General features: G+C 34.0%; 1 protein-coding gene across 3 annotated transcripts in view; it reads right to left on the bottom strand.

Annotated features, from left to right (window-relative positions):
- SLIT2 (slit guidance ligand 2) overlaps positions 1-20,613 on the bottom strand; it is a 348,225-nt gene that overhangs the window by 86,529 nt on the left and 241,083 nt on the right. For all 3 annotated transcript variants that reach the window (XM_080796224.1, XM_080796225.1, XM_080796226.1), the window contains exons 10-12: positions 13,917-13,988; positions 13,340-13,411; positions 1,642-1,713 (exon numbers count right to left, since the gene is read on the bottom strand). In XM_080796224.1, the coding sequence (XP_080652350.1) occupies positions 1,642-1,713; positions 13,340-13,411; positions 13,917-13,988 (216 nt within the window). The remainder of the gene's footprint in view (positions 1-1,641; positions 1,714-13,339; positions 13,412-13,916; positions 13,989-20,613) is intronic.

Genomic DNA, 20,613 nt, shown 5'->3' with positions numbered 1-20,613 from the left:
ACAATTGTATTGCTTTAGCCCTGACAGGTTTAGGAATAGGCCTTAATCTAGAGATAAAATATTAGGCTGAGGGACAAAGATAGCTTTTTAAGTAAGATTTACCTGCATACAGATTCCACGGTTTATTAACCTGGTTGTTACACCAGCCACCAATAAGTATGTGTGGAAGGAAAAAGAAGGTGCTACTTAAATGTTAGTACTAGACAGGCCAGTGATAGCAAGAGATTGCAAGTAAATGGCAAGGATAATAGTGTTAGGAGAATGTAGAAGAATGACAGAGAAACAAATAACACACAGGCCTTACTGGCCTATAGCATCTGGCTATACCTATAATGTGCATAACGTATAGTCATTCTATTAAAGATCAGAAACAGTATTTGCTGAGCTCACCTCAAGAGTTAAAAAAATAATTTGAAACCCAAATAAAGACATGCGGTCATAAGGATCAGTATTTTTCATAACTTACTGGTCTGTTGTAAAATCAATTTATTGGGTTGTACAATACTGAAGATATAGAAAGAGAGAGATCAGAGAGAGACAGAGAATGCAGTAAAATGAAGAGTACTATACATAGTAAGGGTAAATATCGTCTTGTTAGCAATTTGCTTCATCTGTGTGCATCTGTGTGTGTTGTGTATGAAAACTGGGTTGTGATTTAAATACATTTCTGGATAATGATGAAAATTTAAAACATGAATACTAGGATATAATTATAATGTACATTTATCCAGTAAGGAAAAAGATGTACATTTGGGAAATCTGTGGGATTAGGAGTAAGTTTTTGCCAAATCGATGATAGAAACCCCAACACCAAGAGATGTATACACCAAAAGAGAAAATAACATTTTAAACTTGAGAATTTTAAGGTAGACTGACTATGAACTAGCTGAGAGAGGACAGTATATCACACTCATCTTTGTAACCACAGCAGCCCCAAATGAGGAACTCTGTGTATGTTTGGTGATGTGAAGAGAATTTGATGATCTAAGACTAACCATCTTAAGACTAGCATATTTTTTTTTTCAATTTCCTTTTCATATGAGCATTCACTAAAACACTTGTGGTCAGGTTCTGCTTTTATACATATGTGTATAGTACATTCTTCTTTTGAGACAAAGCAGTGGTAGCTACTGTCTAGGCAGAATGGTTTTTAGAAGACACAGGCCAGGTATTGACAGATTATTTTCTGAGTGGACACCAGTTGAAGTGCTCCTGCTGTGTTCTGGCCCTCGGCAACCACCTCTGGGTTCAGGGCACAGTATCCCAGCCTTGTCCCTCTTGTGGCTGCTTTGGACAAACGTGGATAAACTATCAGTACGTCACTCTCCTTCCCAACTACTGTCAAATCAAAACAGAGGGTTTCACAAAGGGCAGGGACAGCACGAGCTTTTAATGACAGAGTAGCCAGGAAGCCTACATTTGTGACAGAGTGGACAGAAAGGTTTTGAAACAACTTCAAAGTGCTGTGTCTTCAAATAAATAACAGTCATCAGTATTAGCTGCACCAGACTAATCTTTTCCATCTCATTAAACTATGTCATTTGGGGTTGAGTCTTTTTGAAGTCTCCATGAAACCAGGAGAGGTACACTGACTAAAATACAATGCTTGGTTCAACAGATCAGAAACCACCAAATACTTACAGTAACTGTAAGGAAAACAGTCCTTCGAATAAACTTTTTGGGAGTTCTGTGATTTTATTTCCATAGAGAACACTGAAAAAACATGATTTAAATGAAAAAAATTAGACATCAAGCCAGCATAACAAATTGATCCACCACATATGTATCCAGGCATATAGGAGGTTAGTAAGCACTCCATACATCATAAAAGCTACAGCTGAGTAAACAAACTTCAATTTGCAAATGCATTTTTTCCTGATTATAGATCATATATACGCTTACAGCAGAAAGTTTAAAAATCACTAAAAATCAGGGGCACTTGGGTCACTCAGTCAGTTAAGCGTCCAACTCTTGATTTCAGCTCAGGTCATGACCTCAGGGGCATAAGATCGAGCCCTGGGTTGGGCTCTGCACTCAGTGGGGAGTCTGCTTAAGATTCCCTGTCTCCCCCTCCCTCTGCTCCTCCCCCCGTCCACGTTCTCTCTCTAAAATAAATAAATAAATCTTTTAAAAAAGAAATCACTAAAAAATAAAAAAATAACAAAAATGAACACAATTCATAATTTTATTGTCCTTTCTTAGAAGTGTCCACTGTTCAACTGTCATGTTTTGCCCCCCCCCCCCACACACGGTTCATACATAATGAGGGCATAATACAGTAACAAAAGAGAATACTAGGTGTGGAATTCATTGCTCATTAAAGGAATGAGTTTTAGGCTTATCATACTGGTAAAAGGTGAAAGGACTCTAGATAAAGGTAAGGTTTCTGCTACATAATGTAAGATCTGTAATATAAGAAAATGATCACTAATATGATCACAGAGATATTTTTGAAATGTACTTTTCTCCAAAAATATGAACAGGAATGCATCCTCATGGTACCCACCTCTGATTGGCCACTAAGGGCAGCCACCAAGGGCAAGGACATGGCTTAGTGCCTTCAGTACCCCTGGCACCTAGCACTGATTTGAGTATGCGGTGACACTATAGCATTGGATTGATGAGTGATCACTGTTGGATGAGTGAGATGAAGAAATAAATTAGAAAGGGGACAAATTATGGAATAATTAACAAACTGGGTGAAATGAATAGCAGTGTCTTGGCTCATCATATTGGCTATTAACAATAAGCTTGAAATGATGCCTATCTACTTTTAACCCCCCAAAGGAGGGAACTACAATTATGAATAGGAAAAGATAGAAATTATAGTCCTTAGGGGGATAATATGGCAATATATATCAAATTTGTAAATATATATATTATATTTATATAAATATAAATATATATCAAATTTATAAAAAAATTACTTAGTTTCACTCTTAGGTGCTTAAGAAAATAATGAGACAGACAATATTTTATGCACAAAATGTTAGTCCTGATATAATTTATAACAATGAAAAAATAGACACAAATAAAATGTCTCCAAATTCCAAAAAAGAGATTAGTTAAAGGCATATTCACACTGAAAAAAATCATATTTTGAAGAGTACTTAATGACATGAAAGTGTTGATGTTATAACATTAAATTTGAAAAAAAATAATAAAGTAGTATATTATAGTATGATCTTAACTTTGTTTAGAAAAATATATACATGTATACATAGGAAAAAGCAGAAAATCTCTGGATGGCAGGCAGTTTGATATTCAGAGTTGATTTTAATTTGCATGTATATATTTTTATTTATTTTTTATATTGTCTGTAATGATCTTATTTCTTCTAAAAATGAGAAAAATAATTTTTTGGAAAGGACATGAAGGATGTCATAATATGTAAAGGAAAAAGTTGAAATAAGAATCTAAATAATATGTTTGGCAGCAGTACATGATTTTTGTTTGGAAAGGAAGAAAATAACAATACAAGAGAAATGAATACGAGTGAGGGAAAAGCTGTTGTTTCCTTTTAAGATGTCAGTGAGAGGTGGGATGTATTACAATATAGGAAAGAAATCCTCACGTGAATAAACAAATGTAGCTGGACACTATACTGTGTAAGGAGACATTCCATTTGTATAGATCCCAGAGGTATAGTTACATAGTATAACAAAAAATTCACTTTTGCAGAATATAGAAGCTTTGAAAAAGGAAAATCAATTAGAGAAGAAACCATTTAAAAAAATCAAAGAATAAAAGCAAATTCTGTATTGTCAGGGCCAAAGAGGTAAGGGAATTAAGAAAGGATAAGCAACAATAATTGTATTATTTAAGGTCAGGAATAAGAGAAAAGAGGCCTTTTGGAAACACACATGAGCAGATCAAGGCAGTCATTTTTCTGGATATTCAATGCAATACCATTCAACCGATTAATTTAACAATAGATATCATACACTTATTATGTGCCAGCAGCTTTACTAGGTTCTAAGCTTGGTGTCCAATTAAGCTGAATCCAACTGTTACTTGTTGAATGATCATCATTTGCCCTGTGCCACCAGACTAATACAAGTGAGGTGAATGAAGTTATTATTTCAAAGAGCAACCCAAAATAGCAATTTTGAATACCTAAGGAGTTTTATATTTTGAGCCCACTGAAATGCAAAAAGGAAGTAGGATGTGTGTAAATTGTGGAGGGCCCATAAAAGAATTAAGGAGCAAGTTTGAAACTAGAAATAAACTATAAGAAAAAATGTGGAAAGAACACAAATACATGGTAACATGCTACTAAATGATGAATGAGTCAACCAAGAAATCAAAAAGGAAATGAAAAAATACATGGAGACAAATGAAAATGAAAATTTGAGGTCCAAAATCTTCAGGTCAGAGCAAAAGCTATCCTAAGAGGGAAGTTTATAGCAACCCAGGCCTTCCTCAAAAAGCAAGGGAAAATCTCAAATAAATAATCTAACCTAATACCAAAAATAGCTAGAAAAAGAAAAACACAAATAAAACTCCAAACCAAAGAAAGAAGGAATAAAGATTAGAATAAAGGAATAAAGATTAGAGGAGGAAAAAAATGAAATAGAAACTAAATAATGATAGAACAGATCAATGAAATAAGGAGTTGCTTCTTGGAAAGATCTATAAAATTGATAAACCTTTAGTGAAACTTATCAGAGGAAAAAAGAGAAAGAGAGAGAGAACCCAAACAAAATCAGAAACAGAAAAGAAATAACAACTGATACCACAGAAATAAAAAGGATTATAAGAAAATATGATGTAAAACTATATACCAATAAATTGGAAAACTTGGAAGAAATGAATAAATTCCTAGAAATATACAACCTCCCAAATGGAATCAGGAAGAAATAGAAAATTTGAACAGATTGATTACCAGCAATTAAATTGAATCAGTAATTTAAAACAACAACAACAACAACAACAAAAACTCCCAACAAACAAGTCCACAACCAGGTGGGTTCACAGGTATATCCTACCAAACATTTAAGGAAGTGTTAATACCTATTCTTCTCAAACTATTCCGAAAAATAGAAGAGGGAGGGAAATTTCCAAACTTGTTCTGAGGTCAGCATTACCCCGACACCAAAACAAGATAAAGACACTACAAAAAAAGAGAGCTACAACATAATACCTCTGATAAACATGGATGCAAAAATCCTCAACAAAATGTTAGCAAACTGAATCCACTAAAAAAATCATTGACCAAGATCAAGTGGGATTTATCCTTGGAATGCAAAGATGGCTCAATATTTGCATAGCAAACAGCATGATACATCACATCAACAAAAGAAAGGGTAAAAACCATATGACCATTTCAATGGGTGCAGAAAAAAGCATCTGACAAATTACAAAATCCATTCATGATGAAAACCCTCAACAAAGTTGGTTTAGAGGGAGCACACCTCAACATAATAAAGGCTATCCAAGAAAAACCCACAGCTAACATCATTTTCAATGGTGAAAAACTGAGATCCTTTCCCGTAAGGTCAGGAGCAAGATATGGATGTCCATTCTCACCACTTTCATTCAGTGTAGTACTGAAAGCCCTGACCATAGTAATCAGAAAAGAGAAAGAAATAAAAGGCATCCAAATTGGTAAAGAAAAAGTAAAATTATCACTATTTGCAGATGACATGATATCATATATAAAAAACACTTAAGACACCACCAAAAAACTATTAAAACTGATAAATGAATTCCATAAGGTCGCAGGATACAAAATCAATATACAGACATCTGTTGGTTCCTATATGCTAAATAATGAAGTAGAAGAAAGAGAAATTAAGAAAACAATCCCATTTGCAATTGCAGCAAAGAGAATAAAATATCTAGGAATAACTTAACTGAGGAGGTGAAAACCTGTACTCTGAAAACTATAAAACACTGATGAAAGAAACTGAAGACAACATAAATGAAAAGATATTCTATGCTCATGAATTAAAGAGTAAGTATTGTTAAAATGGCCATTTTACCCCAAACAATGTACAGATTTAACGTAACCCCTACAAAAAAACCAACAGCATTTTTCACAGAACTAGAACAGATAAGCCTAAAATGTGTATAGAACCACAAAAGACCCCAAATAGAGAAGAAATCTTGAAAAGGAAGAAGAAAACTGGAGGTATCATAATCCTAGATTTCAAGCTATACTACAAAGCTACAGTAATCAAAACAGTATGGTACCAGCACAAAAACAGACACACAGATCAATGGAAGAGAATAGAGAGCCCAGAAACAAACCCATGATTATATGGTCCATTCATCTTTTACAAAGGAGAAAAGAATATGCAAAGAGAAAAAGAGAGTCTCTTTGGCAAATGATGTTGGAAAATCTGGACAGCTACATGCCAAAGAATGAAATTGGACCACTCTCTTATACCATACACAAAAATAAACTCAAAATGGATAAAGGACCTAAATGTGAGACCTGAAACCATAAAATTACAATTACTCTGACAACAGCTATAGCAACATTTTTCTAGGTATGTCTCCTGAGGCAAGGGAAACAAGAGCAAATATAAGCTATTGGGACTATATCAAAATAAAATGTTTCCTTTATCAACAAAACTAAAGGCAACCTACTGGATGGGAGAAGATATTTGCAAATGACATATCAGATAAAGGGCTCGTATCCAAAATACAAAAAACAAAACAAAACAAAAAACTAACAAACAAACCAAACCAAACCAAACAAAAAAAACAAAACAAAACAAACAAAAAACCCTTACACAACACAACACCAAAAACCCCCAAATAATCCAGTTAAAAAATGGACTAAAGACAGGAACAGACATTTCTCCAAGAAGATGTACAGATGGCCAACAGACACATGAAAAGATGCTCAACATCACTCATCATCAGGGAAATGCAAATTAAAACCACAATACAATATCGCCTTATACCTATTACAATGGCTAGGATTAAAAAGACAAGAAACAACAAATGCTGACAAGGATGTGGAGAAAAAGAACTCTTATGAACTGTTCTTGGGAATGCAAAATGACGTAGCCACTGTGAAAAACAGTGCGGAGTTTCCTCAAAAAGTTAAAAATAGAACTACCATATGATCCAGTATTCTACTACTGGTTATTTACCCAAAGAATACGAAGACACTAATTCAAAATGATATACATGGCCCTTATGGTTATTAGCAGCATTATTTACAATAGCCCTGATATGGATGGAAGCAGCACAGGTGTTCATCCGTAAATGAATGGATGAAGAAGAGATGGTTATATGTGCAATGGAATACTTCTCAGCTATTACAAAGAATGAAATCTTGCCATTTGCAATAACACGGATGGATCTAGAGAGTATAATGTTAAGTGAGATAAACCAGTCAGAGAAACACAGATATCATGTGATTTCACTGATCCATGGAATTTATGAAACAAAACAAATGAAATAGAAACAGAGACAAACCAAAGAACAGACTCTTAACTACAGAGAGCAAACTGATAGTTACCAGAGAGGAGGTGGGTGGAGGGATGGGGGGATACGTGAAGGCATCAAAAGCATATTTATGATGAGCATTGAGTAATGGATAGAACTGTTGAATCACTATATTATTAACAACTGTATTGTTACCTATACTGGAATTAAAAGTTAAAAAATAAAAAAGGAAAAAAAAAGGATTAAGAGGCAAATAATTTAATAGGTTGTTCATTTGGGACTTTTGCTTTAAAGCTTGGCTCGAATAGCCCAAAGGGAGGTCGAGTTAGGAGGCATGTTTTATTTACAATGTGAAACTATTTTTTTCCCAACAAATCATTGTTTTCTTTAAGATCATATTAAACAAAACAGATGTTTGTTGTTCATGAGACAATTGGGGTACATGGAGAAATATGGGAGGATGTCACAAAAGGATGAAGGAAATCTGTATAAGCATTATTTGAGTATATGGACTGTCAATCATAAAAATACTATAATAAATATTAAATGTGATCGGAATGAGATTTCTGTACAAAAAGGTATAGAAATACTAGAGCTGGTATAGTTTTCTTACACACAGTGAGATCAAAATGGTAACAAGGAAAAAGGAGTGAGAAATATAAAAAATCCAAAGACCAGAACAGAGAAGCTGGATGAGAGTCAAAAAAATTGGGCCAAAATCCATAAAAATGGGGAAAAGACATGTCATCACATAAAGATATAAAGTGCAAGAAGGCCAGTGAGAATTTGGGCTACATTCCAACGAGGGAAAGAAAATTTTAAAAGAAATTGAAAGATGAAAATGAATTTAGCTGAAAAGAAAATAAATACCTAAGGGATATGGATAATGTCATCCAACTACCAACAGTGACAAATTGCGTAGCTTTTCTTAGACGTAAGTTATATTCAGCATACTGTATACAGTGTACAAGTGTGCTGATCAAGAATTATTTCATAGCCCATTGGGCCAATAGAGAAATCTTAAGGAAATCTTAAGCAGCTCTTGTACCTGATACCAGAAGGAAGGCTAAGAATTCCTTTTTTATTCCTTTAAAGTTTTTTTCCTGCCTTCTAAGTTTATTTTATTTATTTATTTTTTAAAAGATTTTATTTATTTAGCAGAGAGAGACACAGTGAGAGAGGGAACACAGGCAGGGAGAATGGGAGAGGGAGAAGCAGGCTTCCTGCCTAGCAGAGAGCCCAATGCGGGGCTTGATCTCAGGATCCTGGGATCATGATCTGAGCCAAAGGCACACGTTTAACAGACTGAGCCACCCAGACATCCCAAGGCTAAGAATTCTAAGCCACGTTTTATCCCTGCAAGTTTCAATGTTAAGACAGTAGGAGATACCAACAGCTGATGGCCAGTCTTTGAATTCTCCTTTGCTGTTGAAAACAGGCAAAAGACAGATCTACTACTAAAGAGAAAAAAACATTCAAAACAGAAACCTGTAAGAAGGTTATCATGAAAAGGTGTTATGGGCAGACTTCATTATTCAAATAAATGTCATTCAATTTTAGTATATGTGCTGCCGAAGCGAGCACTATACTTACACATTCAAAACAATGTATATCTGAGAAATAAAACACTAAGTAATTTTAAAGAGAATATGATAAAGAGAAAAAAGAGGTTGTTACATTTTCACTGAAAACTAGTAGTTAAAATGTAAGGTACTTAGCAGTTAACACCATTTAAGAAAAGACCGCAGGGATTGTTAATATAGCAATCAAATTAAAATACAGCCATCTTTCCTTGTAGACCTCAGCAGAATTTGGGAGCTAGTTAGTGAAGAGAGAAATTATAATAAGCACTAGAACAGTTTGCAAGGGGTTAATGAAAGAAAAATAAGAAAAAACCAAAACTATGTGTTGAGGATCTTGGACATGAACATTTTCTGGGATAATCCAAATTGAGAAATGCACAAATATACTCAGGAGAAGAGTTTGCTAAAGCCCTTTCTATTATTTCTGGAATGCTTCCTCAGTGCTTTAACAAGGCCAGAAGGGGAGTGATCTTATCCCCATTTTAGAAATGAGATAACTGAGGCACAAGGAAATTAGTAGCTACTTCATCCATGTGCCTAGTAAAGTGAGTTGGCATTTGAACACAAGCCACCTAGTGTCCTAAAGGCTATCTTGCTTAGCCTTATTACAAAATTATGTTTCCAACCAGTCAATGGAAAACAATAAAAGATGTTTGATGTTTACAGACAATGCCTAATATATTAATATATTGAATCCCTAAGAAATTGTTATTAAATATTATAGAAATACTGTTGATGTCACAATAAGGGCAATAAAAAGCACCGAGGATAAAAACATCCAATTGGTCCATGTAGTCTGAATGACATTTTCTCATTAATATGTAATAAATTAATAAATAAAATATATTAATATATCCATACTATAACAACATACAGTAATAATATGTAATAAAATGAATTTTAATGTTACTAAAAATAAATAAACGTTAATGCAATTATTTAATAGGAGAGACTTTTATTTTTGTAAGTAATTTCTACACCCAAAGTTGGGCTTGAACTCACGATCCTGAGATCAAGAGTCACATGCTCTACCGACGGAGCCAGCCAGGCACACTTAATAGAAGAGGCCGTTAAAACCTTCAATAAATCAAGCCCTACTTACTATTCTAAGGTAATTAAATAACAATTTAAAAAGTCCTTTTTATTAAATAAAATGCATTAGAAGTATTTGGCATCATATCACCTTTAATTATTGTTGTTTCTTTAGCAAATGCAGTGACTAAATTAAACTGGGTATGTATGAGAGTGCAGTTCCAGAAAGACATGTGAGAGAAACCTGTAGATGTAAACACTTGATTTTAAAAAGGAGAGTGTTGCCAATTTGCATGGCTCTTGCAGTTACCCAGAACCCCCACCCCAAAAGTCACTCCACCTCTTTTGAAAGATTTAAACCCTGGCTCACTATTACATTATGCTCTCCAACCCTACTCTTTTCCTGCACACCTATAATCTATCTGTCAACATCTTTGTCCTTTTGTCCTCGTGGTCGTGTCTTAGACCTTGCCTCTAGCAACAACTGCAACCTCTGCATAATTTCAATTTCAACCTTCTGCCTCCCTCCAGTCACATTTTTCTCGCACTTTCTTAAAACATGCAGCACACTCTTGTCTCGGGGCCTTAGTAGCTAGCTGTTCTCTCTGTCTTGAATGTTCTTTCTCCATGGATCTGCACAGCTCACTCCTACAATTGGAGTCCTCAGGTTTTTTCCCAGTGTCACCTTCTTAGAAGGCCTTTGCTGATGATCTTGTTTGAAATTTCAGCTCCCTTCCCATTGGCACTCCTATTCCTTCTGCTTGCTTTATTTTCCTTCACAGCTTTTTTTTTTTAGGTTCCACCCCCAGCATGCATCCCAGTGCAGGACTTGAACTCAGGATGCTGAGATAATGATCTGAGCTCAGATCAAGATTTGGATGCTTAACCAAGTAGCCACCCAGGTGCCGCTCCACAGCATTTTAAAATCATCAGATATAATATATCTTCTGACTGATGTATAGTTTATCATTGGTAATCTCCATGAGGAGGGATTTCTGTATTTTGTTCACTCATGCATCCCCAGAGTCCTGAGTAGGGCTAGGACAAACAGGGTCCCGACGCAACTCTGTGGGATGTACGATTTTGGTGAAATGAAGAGAAAGACTATTGCAAGGCTGGAGAGTTGTATACTTTCTGAAGGGGTAAATAGATTAATCTTTGGAAGGTCAATTCAAAGGGTGAACACAATCAGGAAAATGATACCGGTTGTAGCACATGGACTCTCCCTCATATAGCTATTTGATGCTTTTCATACAACATCTGTTTTCTGATGTTACACGGCTGTATGTGGGCATCCCACTTCTGAAAAACAGCTCCTACTCTTCTGCATATTACTAGGTTTCAAGCTAGAAATTCCCCAGTGACTTAATGCCCTGACTAAAAGTCAGTTCTATAAGGAAAGATAATGCTTTGTTACAGCTTTCTGAAAAAAAACTGTGAACATGGAGCTCTGGTCATGAAAATTAAGATCTCATTTCAGCAGGCATGTTCTTCTACATGTGTTATTTCTCTTACTATTTGCTCTGAGTCCATTATATTTATATGGGTAGGCATGTAATAATTTATAATATAGTCATTGGTTGTAACCATGTGTTTATTAATAAATATAATATTAATATAACACATTACATCAAGTGTAATATGTAATAGAATAAAACACATAACATAGTAGTTAATAAATATGTGTGATTATAGATATTAAATATAATCTATAATATAATACAGAAACAAGAAATTATATGTTCTATTTATTACTTATTTTATCTTATCATATCTTTTTATCATTTAATTCTCACAACCAGAAAGAGTCTATTAAGATTAAGGCAATAGCTTAATAGTAAACTGTAAACAAACAGATCTACGTAAGAATTCTCCAACCCTTTCTCTCTTTTGACATTTACTGGCTTTCTTTGAGGCACAGATACTTGAAGGACCAAGCATTGGTACAATGACTTGACTTGTGTCCTGTTCTTTTGTGTGGCTAGAATGTGGTCTGTATTTACTTTGGACAATATTACTATCCAGACAATTGGAGTAATTTAACGGAGTTTTACATTAAACTTTGTTATTTTAGAATCTGCCAGCCCATCCTAAGAGCGGTTTGCACTCTACATTTTCTGCCAACAATTCTTCCACTGATCTTGGACTTCCTCTAGTTAAATCAACATCAACAAGAGGGGTGCCTGGGTGGCTCAATTAAGCTTCCACCTCTTGATTTTCGGGGTTGTGAGATCAAGTCCCCTGTGGGGCTACATGCTCAGTGAGGAGTCTGCTTGAGATCTTTTCTCTTTCCTACTCCCTTTCCCCAATCTCTCTCTCTCTCAAAAAACAAACAAACAAACAAACAAAAATCAACAGCAAACAGAAATGGACCTAAGCAGATACTTCAGGTGAAAGGTGAAGTGATAGATTTTCTTTCTTTCTTCAAAGAAAACTAGTTTTCTGAGCAGACCAGCATAGCAACCTGAAGAGTTCCATGCCCAGATGACTGCTACTAAGCCCCAGGTGTTTATCTGAGCCTCACGCATGCACCTGTCAGAACTTGGAATTCTGCCATCATTTACCATGATAAGAACCCTTCTCTGAGCTCACACTCTTAGAAAAACACATGCCATCCTCCATGTTCAAATTCTAAAGTTAAAATCTGAAATAAATTTTACCTTACTCGGTGGCCTTCTGAAGATTTTTTACTAATTTGAAAAAATAGCCTTTATCCATTTATTTGACATTTTCATTTATGTAGTTATCTGCCTGAAAATCCTTTTGAGATTAAAAAGCTGTCATACTTTGTTATCTTTGTTCTTTGAGAGAATAAAGCGGGTCCTTTCAGGGAAGACTTAAGGAGATGAAGCAGGGAGTCGAAGAAGCCCCTCATTGGGCATCTTCAACTGTTCTCTGTAAGACTTCACTGGACATCATTCCAAAGGGGACTTTGTCCCTAGAGAGGGGCTACCGGCTTAAGGAATATAAATACAACAATGACCAGAGTGCTCCAAAATAAACATTTCCCCTTTATTTCAGAACCAGAAAAACTACCAATAATATCAATATAGAACAATAAAGAGGCTCTTACTCTAGCTCTCTAAATAGCAAAACTATGAAATCCTAACATATACACCTCCAAAAATGGGCTGGTTTTAGTGACAGGTGGCAGTCTTCCACAAAAATGATGAAATTCATTAAAATCGATAGTAATTAATATTATTAATAGTTCATAAGAAAAAGTAAAGACAGTTTTTCTTAAATTCAGATTTTTAAAGAAATGGAGCCATTATTAGTTGTGTATTCTGCTTTCCTTCTGTGATCTGGTCAATACTTACAGTGAATTCAGAGAGCGTAGTCCTTGGAAAGCGTCTGGTGCTAGTTCAGAGATCTGATTATTGCTCAGGTCACTAAGATTAGAAATAGGGTTAGGTTAAATGAAATAGAATGTCAGGGAGGATTTATAGCAGGAGAAAGCTACTTACTGCCTTTACATGTCGATTTTGCACCTATCAATACATGTATAAAATTTGCAACATAAAACATCTGAAGCATCTTAAATTAAAAAAAAAAAAGTCAGACTTTTAAATCAACTATTGGCTCTTCGCTGAAATCATTATAAGAGATGCCATGTCCTATTTTTGAAAATAGAATATCTAAGATTTGACTGTATACTATACTGATCACATACATTCACATGGGTGTGAATCATTATGTTAAATTTCAGATAACTTAAAAATATCACATAGTTTAGATTTTAACATTATAGTATTATACAACTAGCAATCAGATAGTCACATCACTTAATATTTAAGCTGTCAAACACTCAAATATTCATACACAAGTAAATGTCTGCATGGTCATGACCTGTATAATTTTTAAAATTACATATATTCCATAATATTATTCACTCACATTCTTCTAAGCTTTTTATATGGTGAGAAAGCTCCAGGAGGGATGACCTTGATTGAGTTCTGTTCCAAACGTCTGCAATGAAAAAATTCAATTTTTAAATGGAAACGTGAGCTCTCAGGGATGTTTAATTCAAGCCCAGGATTCATGTCAAGAAGCAAAGTTGATAAGTTGATACTCTTCATGAGCAATTCCTTTTTTTTTTTCCTCAAAAATGACTACTAAAATTAATAATGCCATGCCCTAAATTGGAGCAAGATTGGGAATAAAAACAAGGCAATTATACAATGAATAAAAACCTCCTGATTTTTAGGCATTATAGGAACATTAATATTTAAGTCTGGACTTTGTATAAAAAAGAAAGCACCTATAAGAAACTAACTTCAGAGTACATTTTAATAACCTTTATATCAGAAAGAGAAATATGTAGTAACACTGAATAGATGTACAAGATGTTTTAGAGATAATTATAACTCTTTCACAAAGGAAATTACTGTTGGAATATTAAATTTTATAAACCTTTTATTTCCTCCACAGAAAACATATTATAGGTTCAAAAAAGCTGTTATACTCAGAAAATTAATTTTGCAGCTTCTTATAAGGTAAATCTTAAATTCCCAAACCATTAAGTATCATAGGTATTTTCAGTAAGACTGGCTGGACTCTGAATATTTCGTATGAAAACCACTGTAGGAAGGTGTATTCAAATACAAGTGTTTTTATCATGCACTGAAATCAGAGTTGCCAATAATTCTACCCTCTGGTTCTGTTATTGAGAAATATACAGTTTTTCCCACTTAGTTATGAAAGACACAAAGAAACAGCTTTCATTAAGTGTTTTGGTAAATATCTTATCCATCAAAAAAATGTTGCCTCTCAGCTTCATTTCTATCCATGTGAACATCGTAACAAACGTTTCCCATCCCCTTCTCCTCTTCTCTTTGTATCCCGGAGGCTGACTCTTGGGAACCATATATTCCAGGCTCACTTTGGCATTAGTGGGATTTGGCCAATGGGAGGCACTGGAGACTGAAGGGAGGATAAGCCAAGAAGCCAGGATATCCTCCCCTGCTCTGCATCAGGGGATGTTTCCAGCAGGGGTCCCCAGATCTCCTTCTTAAGTTTAGCTCCTGCTGGGGCCACCTCCTAACTTTGTACAACATCGTTTTCTTCTTAGGTCTTTGTAGCCCCAGAGGCACCTTTCTGTTCTGAGTATCATCTTCACAACTGCTGAGTTCATTCCTTATATTAAATCCCTCTGTTAAAATACATGGTAAGAGCTTCACTTTTCTGCATGGATTAAAAAATACACACACACACACACACACACACACACACACACACTATATATATACACACACACACACAGGTATAAATACTTATATTGGCATATTTATATATTTATGCATAAATACAATAACTACATATATATATATATAGACTATACTGTGTCATATACATTGGTTCATTTTTACTGAATGTTAGTAATACTTGAACATGGAACTATTACCAATACTTAATGAGCCGCAAATCAAAACAAATAAAATACCCCAGATGGTTAAGTAGAAATGCATACATTTTGGTCTTATCCAATTCCAAAGTCCTCCTCACAGTGCCAGGCTTTCTTCAACAGGCTCAGGTTTCACCCTGACCGCCTTATCTTTATATGCAATGGGTTTCCTCAGACAATATTGCTCCTGAACTCATTGTAGCACTTGACATTGCAAACAATGCTTCTTCCACGGATCAGACACTGTATGCCTTTGGTTCTCTACTTTTCTTTTTTTCTCAATTTCTGGATTTGTTTTCTAATCCTCTAAACCCTGTTCTTCCCCAAGTTACTATCCCTTCCTCTCTGATACAAAAGATGAAATCTTTTCTCTGTTATCAGCATCACTAGTTATGATTCTCCTCTTCCAAAAAGCAGAAATTACTTTGTTCACACTCAAGATAAATTCAAGTTTATTTACAAAATATGTGAGGAAGAAAATACAAACTGCTCATAATGTACCACTCAGATCAGTCTTTTAGGGGTCTTTTTGGCATGCATATTTATTTTATCTCAAAGTCTTCTTGTATAAAGAATTCAGAGTTGTACAACTTATGTCAAATACAGTATCCTACATATTTTCCTAATATCATTAAATATTTTGGAAGATGCTATTTTTAATGTCTTTATAATATCTCATTATCAAAATGGGCCACATTCCTTAATCATTCCTTATTATTAGCCCATTTATGTTAGTAGTAATTTTACATTATTATGAATTGTATTGTTTAGTTATTTTAAGACTACTGAAGCATGGCCTCCTCCTAAAGCCCAACTTGATTTTCTTGGGTATGGTTACTTGTATCTTTCTATACTCAAGGGCATCCTCTTCTCTGTGTCTCTGCTCTATCTCACTGTATTCTAGTCATTTTTCACATATCACTTCTCCACCAGGTTCATTGGCTCCTAGGGGGCAGATTTGCCCCAGAAGAGAAGAAATAAATTGTATGAAGAAAATATGGATTTGGTATCTAGATTATTTATCTAGGTCTTGAGAAAGGGTACTTTTTTCAAAAGCTCTAAATAAAACAAAGGGCATTTAAACCATTTCACTGTTACATTATTGATTAGAATGTTATAAATTGATGGTTTAGAGACACTTTTTTTTTTTTTTTGCTGAGATCCATTCTTATAGTTAGATCTTAAGAAGTTTAAAATGTAATCAATGAAAATACTGTGAAAGCAAGCTATAGACACAACACTATTAATGAGGACTTTCTTCAAATCCAGAGCAATGAAACATCTTTTCATTCTGTTAAAGATTTGCTCAAAATAATATAAAGCTATGATGAGAAAAAATTAAAATTCTTAGTGCCTAGTAGATTTCTTTCAATGCAACATTAATGCAAAACTAGTTTCTATGATCACTTTTCATAAATATCATTTCAAGTTCCTGAGAACAGAAAACTGGTATTCATTCATTCATTCATTCACTCTCTATACTCTACCTATGCAAAATATACTATATGAATGGCATTCATTGGTGATCAGAAGCAAACATGTTTATACCCTCATGGAAGTTTTACTGATAAAGTGTCTAATTTTGAAGTTACAGTTCTGATTAATTTGTTCAATAAAAGTTCTTAAAAATAATATATTCAGCATGAAATATCAATAACATTAATTCACAAACGTGGCCAAACCAGTTCTGTCATCTAAATGAAGAATTTCTTTAGAAATTTTTAAACTCAGTTATTACTTTAAACTCTATGAATCCAGAGCACTTAAATTAATCACTAATCGTTCTAATGGCACTCAAATACATTTAAGTAAAACAACTAAATTTATGTGTCTAATCTACAGTCCATGTTATTGATAAATATTCCTAGTCAAGCAGACAAATGATATATAAGTGAAGGTATATACTTTTTGGAAAATGCATGCACAGAAAGTTATAAAACAAGGACAATTCATGACAAAATAGTGTTAAATTTTTATGCAAAAATAATAATTCCAACATAATATAGTGATGTTGCACATATCAGTCATTCTTGCAATATACCATGACTTAATCTTCACATTAAAACTATTTCATTTACAACATATGCAACAGAAAGCTGAACAATGACATGTAAAATGGATTTGCTTGCTTTTCTTTATCTATTTGCTTCCAACCTTTGTTTAAAAAAAAAGTATTTGAAACAGAGCTTATATGGTTATTTACACTGACTCAGCAGCTAATTGGTTTTTATGGCACTGTACCAGCAGTCCATTAAGGCAAAACATAATTGCTTCCTTCATTCAAACAGATTCTCAAGCAAGAAAATATTCTACCACTGACAGATGTCAACCAATAAATTTTAAAATGTTTCAAAATGTCCATTTTCTCCTCTTTACTGGGCAAACAATAAACTAATGTCTATTTCCTTTAAATTCAGATGTCTAGGACCATACTTCTCATTATAAGAACTTTAGGATGTATTTTTGAAAACTACAAGCAACACACATCTCAAATGGTTTTCATACTCCTATAGAAAAGATGGGAAGATATTTCAACAAGATTACAAAATATAAGGAAGAAATATATTAGAGCATTTAGGTGAAGGTTAAAAAAAGAAAATGAGATGTACATTTTCTATCTTTCCTATCCTCTAATCTTCTATTTTAATAGCATAAAATCTGCTGAATTTTATAGAGTGCAAATTTGAATCCATTGTTCCATGAAGAATCTAATTAGAACATTCTAGGGTTACAAAAACAGATAGTGTCATCACTAAGATATATTGGCATGCTGTGGGTAAAATCCACCATAATTAAGAGCCTTCCAAATGTTAGTCCTTCATAAAAATAAGATTCAATATTTTGAGTTTCAAGGTAAAAATATATTTAAGAAACTGAGTAAGGGAGGAAGAATGCTCCATTAACCACATACTAGATGGAAATCTTTTTCATGTAAAAGTAGCCAGAACCTTTTCCTCCACAGAATGTAATGTGAACAATTCCAAAACATTTTATCACTCTGGACATGTGTGTTTGTGTGTGTGTGTGTGTGTGTGTGTGTGTAATTTATATAAAAGCAAACTACTGTTACCATTGCATCAAAATCACAAGGAACTTTTAGTTAGAAGTCCCATTAGATAAGAAATGGAAGCGATTTTCTAACTACCCCATCAAAAATTTCAGAGGTACAATACGTTTAGCCAATAAAAACCTTCCTCCTCACTCACATGCATCTTTTTCTCTTATTCTTTAATTACTGCTTTTAAAAAAATAATAAATCATGCATGTCTTCACACTTACAGGGTTCCTAGGGAATGAACTGCAGCCAATATATACCACTTTCTGGTGCCTATTTCAAAGATTGTAGAAAATGGAAAATTATCAAGAAATCTCTCTGCTCTCATACTATATAGACTCTTAGAACATGGAAATGATGTACCAGTATATCTGAGCTCTGTGACATATAATACTCTACAATGGTTATCAGCGAGCAGATGTTAACATCAGTAGAGTATACAACACAGTCCAACCTGGGAATTCAAAAACTCCAACTAGTTCTGAAGCCATTTACAAGATAGTAAACAATATTAGTTTATTTCAAATGACACTTCCAGCTCACTAGTTTTCAATTCTCAGGAATTATTTTCAATATTTTTCAAACTAAATTATGTTGACAAACCATACAAAATAGCATCCACATGCCAAAGCTAAAATAGCTCTCTCCAAGAGGTATTATGCTTTGTATATGTGTATGCATAAAGATAAAAAGGTATGGTTTAGTGATTAAAAGATAAAAAGGTATGGTTTAGTGATTAAAAGTACGAGATTTGCAACCACAGATAAACTCTGTATCCCTTGCAAAAATTAATTTGCTTCTGTCTCAGTTTCTATTTCCAAAAAATGAGGAAAATAAAACCTATTATAAAACATGTTTTTGTAAAAATTATGAGATGTAGAAAAAATGTTTTTTTCTTGCTTAAAAAGGGGGAAAGAATAAACATATGGGGATATACATGTGTATATATGTAATCACACATAATAAGCAGCACCATATAATAAAACACCTACAACATGCTAGTTTCACACACACAGATTATATAGAGAAATAAATCTGATACATTATTTGAAAGAAATATATATGATTCCAAAATACAGTTTTAAACAAATTAGCAGTACAGATTTGCAGATAACCCAGCAATTATATATTAAAAACGTGCACACATACATCATTCACATGGAGGCTGAAAAAATATATATAATGTTGTAATTTTCATGATTGACATGATTAAAATACATAACATTGTCTCAAATTTGGAAACTGTCTTAGGAACTCAAAAAGGTTTTACTACATCAGTAAAGTATGAGTTTGGATTGATTGTATCTGTAACATACAGCCCAGATGTTGATTATATACGGCAATAAAACTGACAGTTCTTTGTATTTTCCCCATCTGCTTTTAACATAAATGGCAAAAACAGCTGCCAGAGAATAGAACATAGATTTAATGGGGTGTGTTTGTGTGTGTGTGGGGGGGGGTTGTGGAATGACCCTAGCTTCTGAATCTTGGACTGCTCAGTGTAGCCAAATAGTCTCATCAAAGGTAACATCAATCCAACATTTGAAAAGGAGGAACCAGCTATATTCCATTGACATTAGGGATTCTCTTGCCTAGTATATAATAATTCTAAAGTAAATACTTTATATTTCTGAATTATTACTACTAGTTTTAGCAGTAAATGTATGCCTTGAAATCCTTCATATGTCTATATAAAATGACGGAAGATATTTTAGACTGAAATACAATTTCTGTTATGTAATTGTAGGCTTTCTAATACTTTGCAAGTTTAATAAGTATCTTCAGCAGCTGAGTGAATATTTGCCTCTGGAGGGACATATTATGCATATAGCTAACATTTCCGCCTTAGGATTGTGTCCATACTAATTGAGTATCAGTCATCCCTGTCTTAGGTGACTTGTTCCCGAATATTGTCCATTTCTGTAATCTTATTTTATTTTATTTTTTTGCGATGTCATTCTAGGGTACACACCCCTTAGGGTAAATCCAGTTGATGTTTTCATAGTAGAAATAACTCTTCTTCCATTTGGCCCCTCAATGTTTAAAGCAAGACACAAATGTGTGTGTGTGCAAGGGTGTGTGTTCTTCCTGACTTCATATTCAGGTGGTGACCTAAATGAATGTTAACATTTTCA

The sequence above is a fragment of the Martes martes genome (genome assembly GCF_963455335.1).
Source record: "Martes martes genome assembly, chromosome: 2".
In the NCBI taxonomy this organism is placed as follows: domain Eukaryota; kingdom Metazoa; phylum Chordata; class Mammalia; order Carnivora; family Mustelidae; genus Martes; species Martes martes.
The sequence above is the reverse complement of the archived record's forward strand: the minus strand, read 5'-3'. Positions and strand labels throughout refer to the sequence as shown.